Here is a 24,296-nt window from a genome sequence, read left to right as displayed (position 1 = left end):
GTTGCCACAAACCTCCAATTTGTAAAAATGTAATACCTGCAAAGCACAATAAAATGAGCCTGTAACTTCCACTCAGTTTTCTTGTGAACCTAAAACTGTTCTAAAAAATAAAGTATATTTTTAAAAATACAAAAGAAGGAAAAAAATTACTTTGAAAATTGTGACTACATAGATAAAACTATAAACATATATCCATATTCAATCTGATATCCTTTTTGTATCAAAAAAAGTATGGTCCTAAAAGCAAGAATATGAAAGAATGAAGTATTTATTAAATTTAAAAAGCTTTAAATATAGACCAAAATGACAATTACATTAAGGTTACCTCCCACAATTTAAAAAAAAAAAAAAGCAGCATTCTATCAATGCTGGAGTAAATTGCAGACTTTGGTCGGCAATTGGAAGAATTAGCTAATACATGATGTAAATGCAGGGATAACACAATAACTCATTGGATAACTTGAAGTTACCTAATCAATTACAAATTAGGGCCAGGGCAAGAAATCAATCTGCAGATATCTCTGGTTTCCAAATTATGTTTCATCAACTAGCTGCTAAGATATCTGCCGACAGTGCTCAGGGTAACATATAGTTTTCTTAGTGTTAAAGCATCTTTCACTTGAAAAGAATTTGGGATTAATCAAAGAAATGTTTAAGATAATCAAATCAATTTTAATGCTTTTATATTAAAGAATTTTCACCTTTTTTGTTATTTTATTATTTAATATAATATGACCTATTAAAGTATGAGACCAATTTTGTCAATCTAATTTTTTTTTTAAAGATTTTATTTTTTTGTTTGACAGAGACAGACACAGTGAGAGAGGGAACACAAGCAGGGGGAGTGAGAGAGGGAGAAGCAGGCCTCCCACGAAGCAGGGAGCCCAACGCAGGGCTCGATCCCATGACCCTGGGATCCTGACCTGAGCTGAAGGCAGACACTTAATGACTGAGCCACCCAGGGGCCCCTTGTCAATCTAATTTTAAATGTGTAATTAAATAAGTGATTTAAGCTTTTTGATTTAAAGTTGACATCTTACTAAGTTTTTAGAAAATAATGGGACATTCAAAGAACTAAGGCTAACTATATTATGACTTTTATGTAGACAGTCTGTTATGCACTGTGGTTTCAGATGTGTAATAATTTGCACAAGGGTTTATTCCCAAGTATGCCTTAACCAGAACAAATTTTTTTTTCTATATAGTTCCTTGCCTTAATAATTATGTAAGATAAATTTAAGCAAACTTCTATTTTGTATATTTGTAAACTACAAAGTAAAAAAACGAACATTTTGTGGAGTTTATATTTTGCATACTCAAGGTGAGAATTAAGTTTCAAATAAACCTGTAATATATTAAAAAAAAAAAGATTTTAGTTAAAAAAAAGTAGCCTAGGATCCAACCCTGATTATACCACTTGGTAGTACACCATATGACATCATCTTGTAGAATCTGTTACCAATGGTGATATTAAAATGTGATTTCTGCAAAAGTATCAGTAGGTAGGAAGTCCAGTTGAATTCATGCAACAGCTGGTAACTCTATACTGTTAAAGACCCAGGAAAAGCTAATAAAAACCAGCCCTTTAATATTATTTAGTGTACTTGGCAGATTTCTCCGTTGGATGAAGAGTGTGGCAGGGGTCTCTAGTAGAATAGTCATACCTAAAACCTACTTGTTATGCATTAAAAAACAACACTACAGTATAAAGAGAATAGGGATTTTTCTCCTCATACCTAGCATAGTATCTGGCATTTAGTAAACCTAGTACATATTTGTTGAATTAATAGAGGAACTATTTAGCTAAGGGATTAAGATGTAAACATCTCAAAGTTAAATGATGAGACTGTGGTTCTGGAGGCATGTAAGAAGCATAAGTGATAAATTGCCAAGTGGATGGAAGTGAGAATAAGTGTTAAGAGCTCAAAGTAGGGAGAGACCACTGTAGGCTGTAGTGGTCAAGGAAGGCTTCATGGAGAAAGTTAGTCTTAGAAAATCTTTGCTTTAAAAATATTTTGGATTTGAAGCTGTAAGAGTGGGGAATGGCATGAGATGCAAGAGTATGAGCAAAGGAACGGAAGTGAGAAAATAAAAGGCATGACTTTGAGGTGCATGTTGACCCTCTAGCATGGCAGCCTAGCTGTCCTAGAAAAGAAGAGGAGGGAAAGGTCTCTTAACACCAGGTTGTGGTGGTCATGCTTCTCAGGCTCAGGAGTTTGGCCCCAATTCTTTTAGTAAAGAGAAGAATGAATGGTTTTTCAACAGGCAATGGTATAAAGAAAGACTTTGGTGGTTCTAGAATAAAGGTGATACTGGGGACAAGGTGTAGGATGGTGTGGGTTGGATCAGAGAAGTCAGTGTTCTTGACAGAGAATAGTTAGAAAACAGATATAAGGTAATAAAGGGCTAAGCCATGGTAAGGTCAGAGGTTATGGAAAAAGACAGACTCCTTCAACATTGTAAAGGAAGAAGTAATGGGACTGGTGACCACATACAAAGGAACGATAAGAGTACCTTTATGAATGTGGAAAACAAGGGTAAATTTTCAGAAAGAAGTATACATCTGTAGGTTGTTTATATTTTTAGTTTAATTTTATTGTTGTTTATACCAAGTGAGTTGGAATTAGTATCTATATCAGAAGATAGTGTGGAGAAAAGTTTACTTTTTCAAGAGAGAAAAGAACTTTTTGCAACTCAAAGTATAACTGGAATGCATTACTCATAGGGGTTTAACTCTTAGGTATTATAATATTAGAATCTTGGCTTTTCCAAATAAATCTGGTAAGAGTTAAGCAACACATACCTAGAGGGATAATGTATAGACTGATGAGCTGGAATGTTGCAGTCTGCTGGGCTCTTTGGGAGACTTTTGAACCATTTTGTAGAGAAGAGCCCAAGACGCAAACAGGTTGTGCTTCAGGAAGGAGGACAGGAAGTCAAGTTCTCTGCCAGTGCACTTGAAGGGAACAACTACAGGAATTTTTTTTTTCATGTTTTTTAATGTGTCACTGCTGGTAAATATGCTTCAGGAGAGGATGAACAACTCCTGGCCAAGGAGGAAGCAGCTTTAAAGAAAGCAAAGCCAAAACAAAGAATTGGCAGGACTCTTCAGAGGCTGGGTAGTATTGTTCAGGCCAGCCTGGCCTTCCGGTCTCATGGGATTCTCAAACATTTTTTTGTTTTTAACTGACAAATATTGTAACAGCTTAGGACCTGGATTTCATGTCTATTTCCATGCAGAACCCACTACTCTAATTCTGAAATCAAGTACTCCCTAATAGCATCCTAATCCTCCCAGCCGGTGCCTCTAAAACAATGAAATGAATTCCTCTCTGATGGAGAGAATAATGAGTCCGCTTCACCAGAAACAACCAGAGTCCTTTATTCCTTTAAAGCACTTTCAACTATCCCCCTTTATTTGTAGGCAGCAGGACAAATAAAACGGAGCTATCTTGCTCAGCCATGTGAGGACGAACGATCCAGAGCCTAAAATGTACTGAAGATGTGCGGCACTCTTACACACACGGACCCGTGTGGCAACTGTGGGTGAGCAAATTCAGGCTCAGGCTGTCGACGGTTGAATATCTATAGCAAAATTATTCTGTGTCCAAATGCTACACTGAGCAAATATAGTCAATTTTACATACCTGTTATTCTCGTAGCAGGGGAATGCTTTGCTTAAATTCTTTGGGGAGGGGGCAGTGGTTTTGTTGGCTCTTTTATTTTTATTTTTTTAAAGGTTTTATTTATTTGAAAGAGAGAGTGAGAGAGAGAGCACGAGTGGGGTGAGGGGCAGAGGGAGAAGCAGACTCCCTGATGATCGTGACCTGAGCCGAAGGCAGACACTTAACAGACTGAGCCACCCAGGCGCCCCCATGTTGGCTCTTTTAGAAGAAACGAAATTCTTTCCCACTTGAGAAGAAAACTAGAGAAATAGAGAAGAGGAAGGAGAAGATTTGCAAAGTGATTAAAAGAAAAAACAATTGTATTTAGAGGGTTTGGAACGAAACCTTCTTTCAGGTTTGGAACTAAAACTCCTTTGGTGTAGCTGCTGGTTTGTTTTTTTTTTTTAATGTGCAGAATACATGTTTTATTTTTTTCTTAAGTTTAATTTCAGGAAAATTTTCTTGAGTTGCAGACTTTTAAAAATATATTTTGTTCTATTTCCTTACTTTGGTTCTTCAAGGACTTCTATAATTCATATGTTCACTCTTCTTCATATAGTTTTAATAATTGTCACTTATTCTCAAATATTTAACTCTTTATTTACTTCTTAAGTTTTTTTCCTCTCATTTTTAATATTCTATTTATTTTGAGTCATCATCGGTTATCTTAATTTACTCTTGTGTTTTTTATAATTTAATTGCTCTGCATCCGTTTTCTCAGGTACATGTTTCTGGCCTGCTTTCACTATTAGTAGGAACGTTAGTCTGCAACTTATTACCTTTATTTTTTATTTTTTATTTTTTATTTATGGTGTGAAAATAGAGGGTAAGTATCTCAGGGTAATCTGTAAAATTTAACCTTGTGCCAATGGGATCAAATTTTATTTTGATACCATCAATAACATCTAGCTGTCCTTCTTTCTCAAGTTTAAAGAAAACCTGGTTTCTTAGGTGTAGCTCTCAAGTTATTTTGGAGCTCCAATTGTGAAACACTATGATTAAGCCACTTTGAAGCAATAGTCTAACAAGTTGTTAACTACAACCTTATACTGGGAACCAGCCATGGTTGTCAGTTAGCTGCAGCCCCGGATCATTGAATCCAGTCGCTAGACGCCAGTTGTCATTAACAGTTTACAAAATCTAAAAGAAGGGGCACCTGGGTGGCTCAGTCGTTAAACGTCTGCCTTCGGCTCAGGTCATGATCCTGAGGTTCTGGGATTGAGCCCCGCATCCGCTCTCTGCTCAGCGGGAAGCCTGCTTCTCCCTCTCCCACTCCCCCTGCTTGTGTTCCCTCTCTCACTGTGTCTCTCTCTGTCAAATAAATAAATAAAATCTTTCAAAAAAAAAAACCTAAAACTACAGGATTGCTTTCCCTCAGCAATTTCATCTCTTCATCATCTATTCAATTCCATCCCTCATTCTGTTCTCACCTCTCTAGTTCTTGAATAATCTGCTATACAATCTTTTGAATCACCCCTAGTGTTTTCATTGGTTGTAGATGGAATCTCATTTTATTGGTGCTTTGCTGAACACCAGTTTCATTAAAATGATATTTAAATGGAATTTAATTTGGGTGGGAGTGAAAGAGAAAAGGGAAACTAAGGGGGGGTTTATGCTACTAAACTACTGAAACAAACAATTCTAAAGGTATAATCTCTTAAACTTATTGGGGAGGCATTAATGGACGTTTTCCATTTAGTAGCATGTTGGGGGCACCCCATGGAATATTGCAGTTGATAAGACCCTTTGAGATAAACATGATAGTACTGCACCTGTAGTCATGCTGTGATCTTAGCTTCTAAATTTTTTTATTTTTAAAGATTTTATTTATTTATTCATTTGAGAGAGGCAGAGACAGCGACAGAGCAAGAGTGGGGAGAAGAGGGAGAAGCAGGCTCCCCGCTGAGCAAGGAGCCTGATGCAGGACTAGATCCCAGGACCCTGGGATCATGACCTGAGCCGAAGGGCTCGCTCTCTGTCTCTGTCTCAAATAAATAAGTAAAATTTTTTAAAACAATAAAATCTCTTTTCAAATTTTGCTGAATTTTATTTATTTTTTTAATGAGAATTCTTTTTTTAAGATTTTATTTATTGGGCGCCTGGGTGGCTCAGTTGGTTAAGCAACTGCCTTCGGCTCAGGTCATGATCCTGGAGTCCCGGGATCGAGTCCCGCATCGGGCTCCCTGCTCGGCAGTGAGTCTGCTTCTCCCTCTGATCCTCCTCCCTCTCAGCTCTCTGTCTCTCATTCTCTCTCTCTCAAATAAATAAATAAAATCTTTAAAAAAAAAAAAAAAGATTTTATTTATTTATTTGAGAGAGAGAGCTTGAGCGGGGTGAAGGGCAGAAGGAGAAGCAGACTCCCTGCTGAGCAGGGAACCCGATGGTGGGCTCAGTCCCGGGACTCCTGGATCATGACCTGAGCTGAAGGCAGACGCTTAAATGACTGGGCCACCTAAGCACCCCAAATTTTGCTGAGTTTTAAATAGCCTGTGGAACTTTACAAAACCCCAAAGTCCAGGCCAAACTCAGAATCTCTTCCTAGAGATTCCAAAGTGCAAAGAGGTTGAGAAGTTCTCAATCCTTAATGTCCATATAAATCACCTGAGGATCTTGTTAAAAATGCAGATTCTAACTCTGTAGATCTAGGGTGGAGCACAAGAGTCTGCATTTCTAACCAGCTTCCCAGGTAACACCCACACCACTTCCTCTCTGGCCCCTCAGTAGCAAGGGAGAGATTAGACAGATGGTCCAGATCAAACTTGGGTCCAGACACGATCACCTGGGGAATTTGGTAAAACAGCAAAGGCCTAGACCTCTTCCTGCTTCAGAGAAACTGGGCCTCCGTGATTCTTGTTAGCTTCCAGGTTATTCTGATGCAGGTTAAGACCCAAGAACCGCTGGTCTAGATTGCTGTCTAATCATTGCCCTGCCTGTCCAGACTTTCTTGTTGCTTCTCTTGTTTCCTTTCCTGTACCTTCTGAAATCCTAGAATACAAGTACCAGAAGAAATTAAAAAATCTAAAATAATGGGTTTTAATGTAGTCCAACATTGAGTATACAAAATACATTACTCAATTCGAAAAAAAAAAGCACAGATTGTGTGGCAGATACGTCCTGCCAAACAACCCTGTCCGAAGAGATTTGACATTTTATTTGCAAAATCTCATTTTGACTCATGGTATGCAATAATCTTTATCTCCCTCAATGTTCAATCTTACATCTCCTCAACTTGAAGCTCAATCTTATATATATGGTGTTTCTGCATATTTTAAGGATGACTCTACTTAAAACTGTAACAGTATCACCAAATAGCCTTATTGAATTAAGTATATCAAAAGAGATTATCTGGTCTGTAGATCGTATTTTGTCATAATATGCTATTTTCTACTGTATCTTAGGGCCCATACTTGTGATACATTAAGAAAATCTGTATACACACACACACCAAAAAAAAAGAAAGAAAGAAAGAAAGAAAATCTGTATACTTTTTCCCCTAGCAGACAGATATGACGTCTCCTGGCATGGTGGGCTTTATAAAATATTGTGTTGATTTTTTTTGTTCTTTTAATATTAATGATAGCTCACATTTACTGTGTACTTACTAACTGCCAGATGCTTTTCTAAACACTTCACTTACGTGGGTTAACTTATGTTGGCCTCCCAGCAACCTCAGAGATGGGTGTCCTTTTTTTGACAGATGAGGAAACCAAGAAGTTGGCCAAAGTGACAAACTATGATAGAGTAGGGCTGGGAGCTGAAGCCTGGCAGTCTCGTTGCATAATTTCTGCACCATACTAGTTTTAGTGTTTTTGTTTACCCGCACATGTCTCTTCATTAGATGCTTGTATGTCTAACTTTCTCTTTGAATAGGCTTTATTTTTTGGGAGCAGTTTTAGATTCACAGCAAAATGGGACAAAGAGTGCAGAGAGTCCCCACATAACCCCTGCCCCCCCACATGTCGCAGCCTCCCGCACTATCTATATACCCATCCAGAGTGGTACATCTCTTACGAGTGATCAACATACCTTGATAGCACTGTCACTTATGATCCAAAGTCCTTAGTTTATGTCAGGGTTCACTCTTGGTGTTGAAAGTAACATGGATTTTGACAAATGTACCGTGATGTGTATCTACTATTATAGTATCATACAGAATAGTTTCACTGCCCTGGAAATCCTCTGTACCTTAACTGTTGTCCTCCCTCTCTCCTCCCTCTGGCAATCACTGATCTTTTAACTGTCTGTGCAGTTTTGCCTTTTCCTGAATTCCATATGGTTGGAATCATACAGTATGTAGCCTTTCTAGATTAGCTTCTTTTACCTGGTAACAGGCATTTAAGTTTCCTCCACGTCTTTTCATGGCTTGATAGCTCATTTCTTTTTAGTGCTAAAATGCTAAAATGCTAGGGCGCCTGGGTGGCTCAGTTGGTTAAGCAACTGCCTTCGGCTCAGGTCATGATCCTGGAGTCCCGGGATCGAGTCCCGCATCGGGCTCCCTGCTCGGCAGGGAGTCTGCTTCTCCCTCTGACCCTCCTCCCTCTCATGCTCTCTGTCTCTCATTCTCTCTCTCTCAAATAAAAAAAAAAAAAAAAAAAAAAATCTTAAAAAAAAAAAAAAAATGCTAAAATGCTAAAACATCCCAGTCAGCCTATTGTTGACTGGAAGCCTTACGATTGTATAACATTTTATGCTATATTATACCATTTTTAACATTTTATACCATATTCTTACAGTAAAGTAAGCTAGAGAAGAAAATGTTATTAAGAAAATCACAAGGAAGAGAAGATACATTTATTGTACTGTATTTATTGAAAGTAATCCATGTACAAGTAGACCCCTGCAGTTCAAACCCATGTTGTTCAAAGGTTAACTGTATTCTCTTGGCTTCTGTCTTCTGAAAGAAATTGTAGGGAATGGATATAATTTCTTCCTTAAATGTTTCATGGAATTACCCAGTGACCCCATCTGGGCCTGGTGCTTTCTGCTTTGGAAAGTTATTAGTTATTGATTTAATGTTTCTAAAGATATAGGACTATTCAGATTGTTTATTTCTTCTTGTGTGAGTTTGGGAAGATTGTGTCTTTCGTTGGTCCATTTCATCTAGATTATCAAATTGTGGGCAAAGAGATGTTTATGGTATCTTTTCTATTTACTTAATGTCCATGGGTTCTGTAGTAATGTTCACACACAAAGGAATTTCTGATATATTAATATCAGTATTAACTTTATGTCATTTCTTTTTATTTTTATCTCTTAGCTTATCTAGAGGCTTATCAATTCTGTTATTCTTTTAAAAGAACCAGCTTTTTATCCTTCATTAATTTTCTCTGCCAATTTCCTGTTTTCAATTTCATTATTTGTGCTATAATTTTATTATTTCTCTACTTTTTCTTACTTTACATTTAATTTTCTCGTCTTTTTCTAATTTCCTAAGGTTGAAACTCAGATGACTGATTTTAGATTTTTTTTCTTTTTTAATATATACATTTAATGCTGGAAATTTTCATCTAAGCACTGTTTTTGCTGCATTTCATATGTTTTGATAAGTTGTATTTTCATTTTCATTTAGCTCAAAATGTTATTAAATTTCTCTTGAGATTTCTTCTTTGACCCATGTGTAATTTGAAAGTGTATTTAATCTTCAAATATTTTGGGATTTTCCAGTTATCTTTATTAATTTCTAGTTTAAATCCATTATGATCTGAGAGCATACATTGTATGACTTTTTTTCTTGAAAAATTTTAAAGATGTGGTCTATCTTGGAGTTTGGTCCATGTCAGCCTGAGAAGAATGTGGAATCTGCTGTTGTTGAAAGAAGTAGTTTATAGATGTCAATTATATTCAGTTGATTGATGGTGCTGTTGAGTTCAACTATGTTCTTAATTATTTTCTACATGGTGGATATGTCCATTTCTGATAGAAGGGTATTACAGTCTCTAACTATAATTGCAGATTCGTCTACTCCTCCTTGCAGTTCTGTCAGCTTTTCCTCATGTATTTAATGCTCTGTTGTTAGGTGCATACTCATTAAAGATTATTATGTCTTCTTGGAGAATTGACCCCTTTATCATTATTTAATGCCCCTCTTTATCCTGATAATTTTCCTTGCTTTGAATGCTGCTCAATATAAGTAATCTGACTTTCTTTTGATTAGTATTAGCATGGTATATCTTTCTTTGTCCATTTGTTTTTAATTTATATGTGTGTTTATATTTAAAGTGGGGTTTTTGTGATGCCTGGGTGTCTTAGTCGTTTGGGCTTCTGACTTTGGCTCAGGTCATGATCCCAGGGTCCTGGGGTCAAGTCCCACATTGGGCAGGGAGCCTGCTTCTCCCTTTGTGTGCCACTCCCCCTGCTTCTGCTCTCTCTCTCTCCCTCTGACAAATAAATAAATAAAATATTTAAAAAATAAAAATAAATAAAAATAAAGTAGGGTGTTTTGTTTTGTTTTGTTTTGTTTAAGATTTTATTCATCCATTTGACAGAGAGCACAAGCAGGGGGAGCAGCAGAGGCAGAAGGAGAAGTAGACTCCCCACCGAGCAGGGAGCCTGACACAGCCACGATCCCAGGACCCTGGGATTGTGACCCGAGCTGAAGGCAGCTGTTTAACTGAGCCACCCAGGCACCCCAAAGTGGGTTTTTTTAGACACTGTGTAGTTCTTTTGACCCAGTTTGACTATTTTTGTCTTTTAATTATTGTATTTGGGCCATTGATGTTTAAAATGATTATTAATGTATTCGGATTAATATATATCTTGTTATTGTTTTCTCTTTATTGCCTTGTTCTTTTTTTTTAAGATTTTATATATTTATTTGAGAGAGAGAGAGCGAATGAGAGAGAAAGTATGAGCAGGGGGAGGGCAGAGGGAGAGTGAAGAATCAGACTCCCCACTGAGCAGGGAGCCCATGGAGGGCCTTAATCCCAGGACCCTGGGATCATGACCTGAGCTGAAGGCAGACGCTTAACCGACTAAGCCACCTAGGCGCCCCTATTGCCTTGTTCTTTGTTCCTATTTTTGTCTTCCACCTTTTTTCCCCTACCATTTATGGCATTTATTGTTTAAATAAGCATTTTATATGATTCTATTTTCTCTCCTTTGTTAATATATAAATTATGTCTTTTTTTTTTTTTTACTTTTTTTAGTGGTTGCCTTCAAATTTCTGAACAATGTTAGTTTCCTTTTCTCTAAAGAACTTCTTTTAACGTTTCTTGCAAGGAAGATAAACAGGCAACAAATTGCCTCAATGTTTGTTTGAGAAAATATTTCTTCTTCACCTCTAGGTTAGTGTTTTGGGTTTTTTTCTCTCTCAATACTTTATTTTTTTTTTAAGATTGTATTTATTGAGAGAGAGTGAAGGAGAGAGAGAGAAGGAGCAGGGGGAGGGGCAGAGAGAGAGGGAGAAGCAGACTCCCTGCTGAGCAGGGAGCCCAACGGTGGCCTTGATCCTGGGACTCTGGGATCATGACCTGACCCGAAGGCAGATGCTTAACTGACTGAGCCACCCAGGTTCCCTTCTCTCAATACTTTAAATATATCACTCCACCCCCTTCTTGTTCACATGGTTTTAGAGAAATTGGATGTAATTTTTATCTTTGCTCCTCTATAAATAAGTTTTTTCCTTCTGACTTTTTCTTTGTCTTTTATTTTTACAAGACTTTTTCTTACAAGACTTTGTCTTTTGTTTTCTGCAGCTTGAATATGATATGCTTAGGTGTAATTTATTTGGTGTTTATCTTGCCTGGTGTTCTCTGAGTTTCTTGTGGTTTTGTGATGTTATAGGCTAAGTGTTTGTGTTCCCCCTTGGTATTAAGAGGTGGGAGTCTTTGGGAGGTGATTAGGTCTTAAGAGTAGAGCCTTTATGAATGGGGATTAGTGCTTTTATAAAAATGTACATGAGAGCTTGCTCTGACTCGGTCATGTGAGGATGCAGTAAGGAGAGAGCCATCTACAAACCAGGATGCTGGCTCTTACCAGAACCAAATCTGCCAGCACCTTGATCTTGTATTTATCTGCCTCCAGAACTCTGAGAAATAATTTCTGCTGTTTAAGTCACCCAGTCTATAGTAATTTGTTGTAGCAGACAGCTAAGACATGTGGTTTATGTCTGATCTTAGTTCGGGGGAAATTCCCAGTCAGTATTGCTTTTGTATCTTTGTCTCTTTCTTCTCCTTTTGGTATTCTCATTATGTGTATGCTATGCGTTTTATAGTTGTACCACAGTTCTTGGATATTCTGTTCCCTTTTTTTTTCAGTCCTTTTTCTCTTTACTTTGTTTCCATTGACATATTCTCAAGATCAAGAGATTCTTTCCTCAGTTATGTTCAGCCTGCCAATAAGCCCATGAAAGGCATTCTTCATTTCTGTTACAGTGTTTTTATTCCCTAACATTTTTTTGACCCCTAGAATTTTCATCTGTTTACATTACCTATCTATTCTTTCAAGTTTACTTTTTTTTTTTTTAAGATTTTATTTATTTATTTGAGAGAGAGAGAGCACAAGTAGGGGGGAGCAGCAAAGGGAGAGGGAGAAGCAGGCTCCCCGCTGAGCAGGGAGCCCAATGCGGGGCTTGATCCCAGGACCCTGAGATCATGACCTGAGCCAAAGGCAGATGCTTAACTAACTGAGCCCCCCAGGCACCCCATCAGGTTTACTTTCTTCATTAGAACACTTAACCGATTGGGGTGTTCAGGTTTCAGCTCAGGTCATGATCTCAGGGTCATGGGATCAAGCCCAGCATTGGGCTTTGCTCAGCATGGAGTCTGCTTGAGATTCCTTTCCTCTTCCTCTGCCCCTCCCCCTGCTCACATACACTCTCTCTCTCTCTAAAATAAATTAAATCTTAAAAAAAAAGAACACTTACTGTATTAATCATAGTTGTTTAATTAATTAATTAAAGATTTTATGTATTTATTTAACAGAGAGAGACACAGCGAGAAAGGGAACACAAGCAGGGAGAGTGGGAGACCGAGAAGCAGGCTTCTGCTGAGCAGGGAGCCCGATGCGGGGCTCGATCCTAGGACCCTGGGATCATGACCTGAGCCAAAGACAGACGCTTAACGACTGAACGACGCAGGCGCCCGTAATCATAGTTGTTTTAAATTAATGATCTGGGGACACCTGGGGACACCCCTACCTCTGCCCCCCACTCATGCGTGCTCTCTCTCTCTCAAATAAATAAATAAATAAAATCTTTTTAAAAATGTGAAAAAAAGAAAGAAAGAAAGCCAGACATTACATACTGAGTAAAAGGAATGCTGGTAAATAGACCTTTAGTGATGTAGTGGTAAGGTGTGGAAAGAGGGGTAGCGTTCTGCAGTCCCATGACTGGGTGTAAGTCTTTTAGTGAGCCTGTGCTCCTAGGCTTTGAACTTCACAAATGTTTCTCAGCCCCTACTACCCCAACCTTAGAGAAGACAAGATGGCTGGAGGGGGCTGGAGTTGGGTATTCACCTTTTCCCAGGTCATTTTAAATTCTGACAAAACCTAAACAGGTTAGGGTCTGATAAAATAGTTTCTCTTGAGGGCAGGCTTTCTTAAGAACAGAATGTTCTTTGTTTCAAAATGGTTACTTTTCCTATGGGAAACCCAAGGGGATTTTTCTCTGATCTTTCCTGTGAAGACCTAGTAGACTTCAGGAGATAAAACTCACAAAAATGAGGGGACCCCCTTAGGGTTTTTAGCTCATAGGCCTGTCCACCGGCAATTTATCAATTGCAATTCAGGTTTTCCTACCTTGGCACTGGTTTCCACAGAGGTTTTTGTTTGCAGGGTTTTGTCCTGTTAAATTGTGATTTTCTATTCACCTGTTGTCTCCAATTTTAGGGGAAGCAGTTTGTCCTCTCCTCACTTCTCTGACAGATCTAAGAAAAGCTATTGATTTTTTAGTTTGTTCAGTTTTAATTTGTTGTTAGGGCAGACTGGTGACTTCCAAGGTCCTTATGTGCCTGACTAGAAATTAGAAGTCTGCTTGAATGTTTTTATTTATTTATTTATTTATTTATTTTTAAAGATTTTATTTATTTATTTGACAGAGAGAGACACAGCGAGAGAGGGAATACAAGCAGGGGGAGTGGGAGAGGGAGAAGCAGGCTTCCCGCCGAGCAGGGAGCCTGATGTGGGGCTCGATCCCAGGACCCTGGGATCATGACCTGAGCCGAAAGCAGACGCTTAACCAACTGAGCCACCCAGGCGCCCCATGAATGGTTTTAAATACCAGTTTTTATCCTCAACAGTCATAGCAAACACACTTTTTGTTTGTTTCTATGCCTCAGTTAGTTCTCAAATGATTAATTGATCTCAAATGATCAAGTACTTGGTAAGCAGTACTGACATAAGATCAACCTAGTTAAGAGGCTGGGCCTCACCTACGTGGGTCTAGAAACTGGATCTTTTTCAGTTACTTGTGCTGATGGCCTCATAGTTACTGATTCATAATAAGCTCACAAGAAATCGAGGTATGAATTAGAATGATAATTGATTTTCTCATGGGACATTCCTTTCTTTCTTTTTAAAGATTTATTTATTTTGGGGGGGAGGGGCAGAGGGAGAGTGACTTAGGCAGACTCCACGCTGAGCCCAGAGCCCGATGTTGGGCTCAATCCCACAATCCTGAGATCATGACCTGAGCCAAAACCAAGAGTCAGATGCTTAACCGACTGTGCCACCCAGGTGCCCCTGGGACATTCCTTTCTATGATTTAGATATTCAAGTCTCCTAAGTGGGTACTTCCAGACTTCCAAGTATGAGAGTAGAAAAAAGCTTAAGGATTTTGTCATCCAAGTAATGGAAAATGCTTGTGTGAGCTGTCTCCACCCACAATAGAGAAAAACCTCTCTAGGGACTGGAAATTTCATACCGTTCTGATCCAATGTTATTATTAGTCTAATAATTGTGACTACTACTAATAAAGACACCATATATGGGATGATTCTTTGTGCCAGGAACTGTGCTAAGCACTTAATCCTCAGAAAATCTTCAGAGATAAAGATAATTACACTTTGGTAGATTAGGAAGGTTAAATGATTTAATCAAGATCACCCACCCACTTAAGAAAACCCTGAGGCAGGATTCAAAAGCGGAGCTCTCTGAGCCCACCAGTATACTCTATGGACTCTAAACCATTTTTGGACTATTTTTTTAGTTTCTATTTATTTATTTATTTATTTTAGAATTTTTATTTATTTATTTTATTTTTTATTTTTTTAAGATTCTATTTATTTATTTGACAGAAAGAGACACAGCAAGAGAGCGAACACGAGCAGGGGGAGTGGGAGAGAGAGAAGCAGGCCTCCCGCGGAGCAGGGAGCCCGATGCGGGGCTTGATCCCAGGACCCTGGGATCATGACTTGAGCTGAAGACAGATGCTTAACGACTGAGCCGCCCAGGTGCCCCTTTAGTTTCTATTTAAACCAAATCCTTTGTGTTAAACACATTCTTTATTCTGATAGGTTATTGTAAATAAAGTTATACATGATTCAGTTTTAGCTTTGGCCAGTTAATAAGGGTGATTGTGAAAAGTTTTCTACGAAATTTATAACCTAGAATATATTAAGCATATAAAAGAAGTGTAGAGAATATGTAATAAATGCTTATGTACCCACTGTGAGGATTCTTGTACATTAGCATCAGTCTCTTCTTTATAAAGAGGTTCTTTTCTTTAAAAAAATTAATGATCATTTATTTATTTTAGAGAGAGAGAGTGCACATGAGTGGAGGGAGAGGGAGAGAATCCTCAAGCAGATCCTCTGCCAAGTGTGGAGCCCGGGACTCAATCCCAAGACCACAAGATCGTGACCTGAGCTGAAACCAAGAGTTGGCCGCCTAACCTACTGAGCCACCCGGGTGTCCCAGAGATTCTTTTAAAATATAAATCAATCAGGTCACTTTTCTTCTTGAAACCCTGTGATGCCTTTCCACAACTAAATACATACCTCAGAGTACCTCATAGTACCAACCACTAAGCCCTACACAATCTCTGACCATTTTCCCTCTAGTTATTCACACCCCGGCCTCGCTCACCTTGCTGTGCCTTCACGGGGTCAAGCATTTCCTGTCTCAGAGCCTTTGTGCCTACCTCTCCCTCCGTCTGCACCACTCTGGTCTCAGTATACTCATAGGATTAAGTTTAGTTTACAAACAGTGGCATAAACAATATGGACACTTATTCATCCCTCATGTTCAAGACACCTTGAGGTAGGCATTCCAGAGATAGTATAAAGTCCATGGTTTCAAAGAACCCACATCCCTTCTATCTTGTTGCTTTGTCCTGTGTGGCTTCCATTGTCAGACTCATCTCCCAGCCCCGGTCAGCCACAGGGATTCCAGTCATCATGTTTGAGCTTGAGCCAACAGGAAGGAGGAAGACGGAAAGAGCACTCTGTGTTTCTATGAAATGGTGGATAAAGGAGGAAACAGAACACCTCATTTTTTAAAAAAAAGTTTTTCTGAAGTTAAACCTTGCTGTCTAAGGACAATCCCATCTACCTTCATGGCAGCCTTAGAGGGCAATTATAAGGTGCTTTTTTAAACTGAACTTGTTTCTAATCACCCTGCTAGTAAAAGTCTAGTTGAGCTTGATCTTTTTGTGCCACCTATGGTCCAGGAGTATTCAGATTTCTTTTGTTTTAGCAAAAGAAGCCTTTTTAAAAATTAAAAATGAATGCTATAAATATTTTTATATAATCACTTTATTAACTGGTCAAAGCTAAAACTGAATCATTTGTTAAGATTTTTATTTATTTATTTGTCAGAGAGAGAGCACAAGCAGGGGGAGTGGCAGGCAGAGGGAGAAGCAGGCTCCCTGCTGAGCAAAGACCACCCCCCTCAGGTGGAACGTGATCCCAGGATCCCGGGATCATGACCTGAGCCGAAGGCAGACGCTTAACCGACTGAGCCTCCCAGGCGCCCCTAAAACTGAATCATTTATAAATAGTTTTATAATAACCTATCTGAAAAATGAATGTGTTTAACACAAACAGGTTGGTCTAAATAGAAACAAACAACAGATAATCCAAGAATTGTTGAGTCCATATAGTATTTATAAAATAAACTCCAATATATACAAAATGTATTTATTGTTATTTATATATTAAAATTTATAGCATTCACTTATTATGAAGTTAGTCAATGGAAACAGTATTTTTGATGAGCACAAAAATGTTGTAGAAAGGGTTTATTATAGTTGCAGAAAGCCTCTGAAATAAACCTATTTCTACATTTGTTTTGGTTGTACAGTATTAAGAAAAATACGATTTATAGACTAGTAGCCAGAAATGGTTTCAGGTTTTTGCATTGTTTGGGTTATCTTAATTTTATGATTTTTCATTGATTAAACAGAGATGACAAGAGAGGATGTATTCTGAAATACACATAAGCATCCACAAGTTAGCACACAGACTTCCAACATGTTAAACTTTGGTAGATAGTGTATGAAAGAGCACTGCATGTTTTTGTACAATTTCTTAAATGTTTTGAATAAGTAAGGAAATACTTCTCCCTATATTTAGGATAAACACATTGTTGTTTATTGGCTTTTTAAAAAAACTGCTTTGTTGAAATTTAAATGCTGTAAATTTTAAGTGTAAAATCCAATGAATTTAGTAAATTTATAGACTTGTGTAACCATTACCAATCCAGTTTTAGAACCTTTCTATTGCCTCAAAAACCTAGCTGCAAACTTATGCTTCCTGCACCCCCTGCACCCCCTTCTCTAATTTCCCAAACTTCCAGGGAGAAGGGTAGTTGGTCTCCTGGAAGCTGATGTGTTCGTGTCTGTGTAAAAAAATGCATGGTCTATGTGCCTGTAAAAAGTGTTCAATATAGGGACGCCTGGGTGGCTCAGTCAGTTAAGCGGCTGCCCTGGACTCAGGTCATGATCTCGGGGTCCTGGGATCGAGCCCCACATCGGGCTCCTTGCTCAGCGGGGAGCCTGCTTCTCCCTCTGCCTGCTGCCACCCCCGCTGTGCGCGCTCTCTCACACACAAATAAATAAATAAAATCATTTAAAAAAGTGTCTAATGTAGCTATAGAACTTGTAGTGAAAGGTGAAAGCTAAAAGTGATTTTGTCATTGGGAGGCCTGTGAGCAAATTCATTTTATGCGCTGTGTAATAATGTACAATTGGTATCGGAGTGTGTAACATGTTGACCTGGAATGTTCCTATGGTATCAGAGGACAGTTCTGATGTCCAGCGTTTTCACCGTCTAATGACATCTTATGGATTGGCAAGTTGCAGGTGACATTGTCTGGGGCCTTTGATGCGTCCCAGAAGGGAGACTTACAATCCCAACGAAATTGAGGACATACTTGCCCTGATACTGAAACTTCCGTTAGCGGTTTCACACACAGAATCCCCTGTGTAGTCAAAGCATAATTGCTGCCATCAAACTGCTGAAAAAGTTGGCCTTTGTGTCCCTCAGTAAAAGACGCAACACTACCCAGGACTTTCGGCAGGTTGACTTCATGAGATTTAAAACTCCCTTTTTGTGGAGCTGTTAAGGTGACAAGGCTCTTTCAAAAAAATACAGGTGACACCTGTCTGGTAGACTGACTAAGCAAGTACGGAAAAGGCACTAGGGAAGAGTAGTAGTACTTATTCACGAAGTGTTCGGCGACGAGGGCAGCTGGTCGTACTGAAATGTACCGTGGCTACTAGTATAGTAGGTTGGAAAGAAGTCATGTAAAGGATAGGTGTGGGTAGAAGCTTCTTCCTCACTTAGCAAATGAGGAAGCCCCGCCAGTTGTCCGGGAGGGCCAGGAGCGGAGATACGTGGTTCTCCATGGCTGACCCCATGTTGCAAGACCATCTTGCTGAAACAGGGGGACCAAGAGGAAAGACCCCCTTGCTGAGATCTGTGCAGCGTGGACTGCTGTTACCTGATGTGTTCAGTACCACCTCCTATCCAGACCTTTTATCCTCTCAGGAACAAACAGGCCTGGATTCTTAACGTGCCCCTGATTTGTTGCTGGCCCAGCCACAAGCTTTACTCCTTGCATTGCACCCCAACCGTGCATGCCCCCACCCCTAGCCCTCAGGGCCTTAGCCCACATGGAGGGCCTCAGGGCGGGGGGCCAGCCTGGGCTCGGGAGCCTGAGGCTGCGTGCTCAGCCCTGGTTCAGATCTCTGAGACTGGCAGGCTAGTGCACTCTGGCGCAGCCCTGATGAGGCCAAACAGCCCTGGGCGAGTCCAGAACATCGGCTTTGCTGGCTGCGCCACAAGGCAAATCCTTGATCCCTAGGCCTACAGGCTCTTCGCACACTGTCAAGTTTTGTCTCCTGCCCCACCTCCCTTTGGCCTTCTCACTAAGCACTTCAGGCAGAGGAAGACCTGGAAACTTTGAAGCCCCGTGAGCCACCCAACCACTGTACCTGCAAGCACTGGGACCACCCCTCTTCTTGCCCCCCCCGGGAGGGGGGCATGCTGATGGGTGATGCTGATGGCGTCATCACCACAGGATCGACTAAGACAGCTCATACCCAGGTTACTTAGGGACAGTTGGTATGTGGCATTACCACTCGAACCAAAGCTTCTGCCCAACTGTTGACCTTGATAAACAATGAATATTGATTAGTGATGAGCAGATGTAAGCAGGTAAATGCTGCCAAAAGCAAGACGGGAGCTGCTGCTCTCATTGACGTGGTGCAATCAGGCTACTGCAAGGTTCTGGAGAAAGGAAAGCTCCCAGAGCAGCCTGTCGTCAGGAGCGCCAAATTCTTCAGCAGAGGCGCTAAGAAGATTAAGGATCTGTGTGGGGGAGCTTGGAGGAGGGGCAGCCGCTGTGTCTGGTAGCTTGAAGCCACATGGAAGTTCTAAATGCTAACAAATGCTTTAAAAAAAAAACAATGAATGGGCCTAGGGCAGGGGTTCACACCCCCTTCTCTTGCTGGCACTGATCAAAGGGTGTTGGGAACTTGATGGCACTTAAAGTTGTCAGAACTGTCAGTCCTTAATTGCAGTGGGGCACAAGTTACCATCGTTCCTGGGGTCTCCCATCTGCATAGTCAAAATCTACTTTGGATGTGGAAACACATCTCAAGTTGGACTATGGATTGATGCGAGTATATGGCTGAGCTCTTTTGAGCCAATATACGGAAGATGTAACTGAGAATGCTGAATGCATTATAGGAAGTATATTTTTAAAAAATTCCTCAAGCCAATTTGCAGTCACTCCCCGTTCCCACCCCAGGCTCCAGGCAACCACTGATCTACTTCCTGACTTGACAGCTTTGCCTTCTCTAGGCGTTTTGCTAAATGGAATCCTACCATCTTTTTCTGCTTGGCGTCTCTCATTGAGCATGTTTTTGAGGTTCATCTGTCTTATAGCATGAATCATTCATTTTTATTCCTGAATAGTATTCTATTGTTTGGATATACCAGATTTTGTTTATCTTCTTGCCAGTTGACAGACATTTGGGTTGTTTCCAATTTTTGGCTATTGTGAATAATGCTACTCTTAACATTTGTTTACAGGTTTTGTGTGAATATATGTTATTATTTCTTTCACATAGATTCCTAGGAGTGAAGTCGCTGAGTTATATGGTAAATTTGTGTTTCACTTTTTAAGAAACTGCCGAACTATTTTTCCAAAGTAATTGTACCATTTTACATTCCTACCAGCAATGTATGGGGATTCCAGGTTTTCCACATTCTTTCACTAACACTCGTTAATTGTGTCTTTTTGATTATAGCCATTTTAGTGGTATGAAGTGGTATCTCACTGTGACTTTAATTTATATTTCCATAATGACCAATGATGTTGAACATCTCTTCATGTGCTTATTGGTCATTCACATATTTTTGCTGAAATGTCTACATAAATCTGTTTGCCCATTTTTAAAACTAGGTTATTTTTTTGATATTGAGTTGTAAGTGTTCCTTATAAATTCTGGATACAAATTGTTCTTCTGTACTACACTTTTTTATTTTTATTTTTATTTTTTTTAATTTTTTTATTGTTGTACTACACTTTTTAAAAAAAAAAAGGCATATGCAGTATTTACATTTTTAATTTCACTATGGAATGGAACCAAAAAGGTAAATAACATTTATTTATTTATTTGGGGAAAAAATATCCATGCTATGATTCAAGTTGTTTATCAGTTATATGATTTGCAAATAATTTCTCTAAATGGCTAAACTATCTTAAAAACAACATTTATATAAAAGGTTTTTGGAGTCACTGAAGCCTCCCTTTGGTACTCTAGGATTATCAGACCACACTAGAATCCCACCCACCGCTAGTGAGCATTTCAGTGGCGTTTAAACTCAGCAAGCTGAGTGACTCATCTCCCGCTGAATCAAAGGGACTTTGCAATTAACCAAATGCCCTTCTAATTTTGTAAATGAACTCAAATGACTTACTTGCAATGCAAGGTTTTTTGGAGCACTGGAGGCAGAGCTTAAATTGAGGATAAACAAAACCATCGGGAGTCATGGAGTTCAGGTAAGGCAAGAGAACAAAGAGAGAAAGTCATTATTTCCTGATAAGATTGGGGTTTTATTTGCTGGCTCTTGATCAAGGAATTTAAACATCAAAGAGAAGTGAGGAAGAACTGAACTATGTAGAAACCTGGCTTTAATAATAGAAGTCCACCTCAAGGACTGTTGTTTTAAATAACAACAACAACAACAAAAAAACCTCATGCTGTTAAGGGAATTGGACTGTGTTCAGTGTATAAGGGCCAACTTTGCACATTTCCCTCAAACCACCCCCTGCCTCCTTTGAATTTATGATTTAGATACATTTCTTTTTGTATACCCCGTTAAACTTACTCTCATTTGTTCATTTAACAATGAATTTACTAAGTACCTATTATAAAGCTAGAAACTGGCCTTAAAATGTAATTCACACCCTTTTAAGGAAAATACTTAAGTAAGCAGTTATAAAATCATGGACTAAGTACTAAAACATATTTTATAAGTATGTATATTTATAAGTATAAAAATAATACCGTGAAACCAAAAATTGTTTCTTTGAAAAGATCAACAAAACTGATAGACCTTTAACTACATTCACTAAGGACAAAGAGAGAAGACTCAAATTACTAACATCAGTTGGGACATTACTACTGATTTTATAGAAATACACATGTTATAAAAGAAAACTGTGAACAATTGTCCGTCAACAAATTAGATAACCTAATTAAGAGGGACAAATTCCCAGAAACATACAATCTGCCAAATGAACTCATGAAGAAATAGAAAAGTTGAGGGGCACCTGGCTGGCTCAGCTGATGGTGTGTGTTACTCTTGATCTCAGAGTCGTGAGTTCGAGCCCCACGTTGGGTGTAGAGGCTACTTAAAAATAAAATCTTAAGGCAACCCTCTTGGGTCCCCTCCCTCTTTGGGAGCTTTGTACTATTGCTCAATAAATTTTGCTACCCACCAAAAAAATTTTTTTGAATTTAAAAAATAAAAAAATAAATAAAATCTTAAAAAAGAAAAAGAAATAGAAAACCTGAATAGACCTACAACTGGCAAGGAGTTAAATCAGTAATAAAAACCTCCCAACAAAGAAAAGCAATGGACCAAGTGGCTTCACAGGTAGATTCTACCAAATATTTAAAGAACTAACACCAATCCGTCTCAAACGCTTCCAAAAAATTAAAGAGAAGGGAACACTTCCTAACTCATTCTGTGAAATCAGCATTCCCTGATACCAAAACTACATAAAGACACTATAAGAAAAAAAGAACTATGGACTACTATCCTTTGTGAATAAAGATGCAAAAATTCTTAACATAATACTAGCAAATTGAATTCAGCAACTTATTAAAAGGATTATAAGCCATGACCAGGTGGGATTTAACCCTGGAATGTGAGGATGGTTCAACTTATGAAAAACAATCAATGCACTATACCACATTACTAGAATGAAGGGGAAAAAATTACATGATCATCTCGTGTAGCAAATATATTTGCAGAAAAGATATTTCACAAAATCGACACCCTTTTATGACAAAAAAATACTCAATAAACTAAGAATAGAAGGAAACTTTCTCAACATGATAGAGGTCATATATGAAAGATTCACAGCTAACATACTTAGTGGTGAAAGACTGAAAACTTTACCCTTAAAATCAGATACAAGACAAAGATGCCTTCTTTTCCCACTTACATTCAACACGGTATTGGAAATTCTAGCTAGAGCAATTAGGCAAGAGAAAGAAATGCATCCGAATTGGAATGTAAGTAAAATTATCTCTGTTCACAGATGGTATGATCTTTTCTTTTTTTTTTTTTTCTTTTTTTTTTTAATGAGAGAGAGAGTGTGCACACATGAGGGTGCGGGAGATTGGGGGGGTAGAGGGAGAAGAACAGAGAGAATCCCAAGCAGGCTCCACTCTCAGCATAGAGCCTGTCACGGGGCTCAATCTCACAACCTTGAGATCATAACCTGAGCTGAAATTAGAGTTGGTTGCTTAACCAACTGAGCCACCCAGGCACCCGATGGTATGATAATATATGTAGAAAACCCAAAAGATTGCACACACACACAAAGAAATTGTTAGAGCTAATGAACGAATTCAGCAAAGTTGCAGGCTACAAAATCAACATGCTGAAATCACTTGCTTTTCTATACTGCATCAATGAACAATCTGAAAAGAAAATTAAGAAAACAATTTCATTTACAATAGTATAAAAAACAATAAAATACTTAGCAATAAATGTAATCAAGAAGGTAAAAGACTTGTACACTGAAAACTACAAAACATCGCTGAAAGAAATTAAAGAAAACATAAATAAGTGGAAAGACATCCTATGTTCATGAATTAGAATATTTAATATTGTTAAGATGACAGTGCCACCCAAAATGATTTATAGATCGAGTATAATTATCAAAATCCCAATGGCATTTTTTGCAAAAATAGAAAAACCCATTCTAAAATGCATCTGAATCTCAAGGGACCCTGGATAGCCGAAATAATCTTGAAAATGAAGAACAAAGTTAGAAGTGTCACACTTTCTGAGTCTAAAACTTACTACCAAGCTAGTATAACCACAACACTGTAGTACTGGCATAAGGATAGGCATATAGAACAATGGAATAGAATAAAGAGCTCCAAAATAACTCCATGCCTATATGGTCAATTGATTTTCAACAAGGGTACAAAGATCATTTAATGGGAAAAGGATAGTCTTTTCAAGAAATTGTGCTGGGAAAACTGTATATCCACATGCAAAAGAATGAAGTTGGATCTTTTCTTTACACCATGGACAGAAAACACTCAAAATGGATCAAAGACCTAAAGGTAAGAGCTAAAACTGGAAAATCCTTAGAAGAACACATAGGTGAAAATCATTATGACACTCACTGTATTTGGCAATGATTTCTTGGATGTGACACTGTTGCTTATTTTACGGGATGCGGGATGGAAACATCCTTGGCTCATGACCATTACATGACAATAACAACCCTCAAATATTATGACCACAAAAAGGCTACTGGACATTTCCAAACATCCTCTGTGTGTCGGGGGAGGCATTATGAAAATATTTATGAAATACATATGAAAATATTTATGAATAAAATTATTTGCTTTCTGAAATTTGTTTCAAAATCATTTGTGGGAGGGCACCTGGGTGGCTCAGTCAGTTAAGCGTCTGCCTTCGGCTCGGGTCATGATCC

At 38.7% G+C, this 24,296-nt stretch overlaps 1 protein-coding gene across 4 annotated transcripts in view; it reads left to right on the top strand.

Moving 5' to 3' along the window:
* ABCG2 (ATP binding cassette subfamily G member 2 (JR blood group)) overlaps positions 1–24,296 on the top strand; it is a 141,674-nt gene that overhangs the window by 36,362 nt on the left and 81,016 nt on the right. For 2 of the 4 annotated variants that reach the window (XM_036122711.2, XM_036122710.2), the window contains exon 2: positions 3,425–3,546. The exons of the other annotated variants lie outside the window; for them this stretch is intronic. In XM_036122711.2, the coding sequence (XP_035978604.1) occupies positions 3,503–3,546 (44 nt within the window). In that variant the 5' untranslated portion in view covers positions 3,425–3,502. The remainder of the gene's footprint in view (positions 1–3,424; positions 3,547–24,296) is intronic. 4 annotated transcript variants of the gene reach the window in all.

This window comes from Halichoerus grypus, chromosome 3 (assembly GCF_964656455.1).
Source record: "Halichoerus grypus chromosome 3, mHalGry1.hap1.1, whole genome shotgun sequence".
Lineage (NCBI taxonomy): Eukaryota > Metazoa > Chordata > Mammalia > Carnivora > Phocidae > Halichoerus > Halichoerus grypus.
This window is presented reverse-complemented; position numbering and strand designations above follow the sequence as displayed.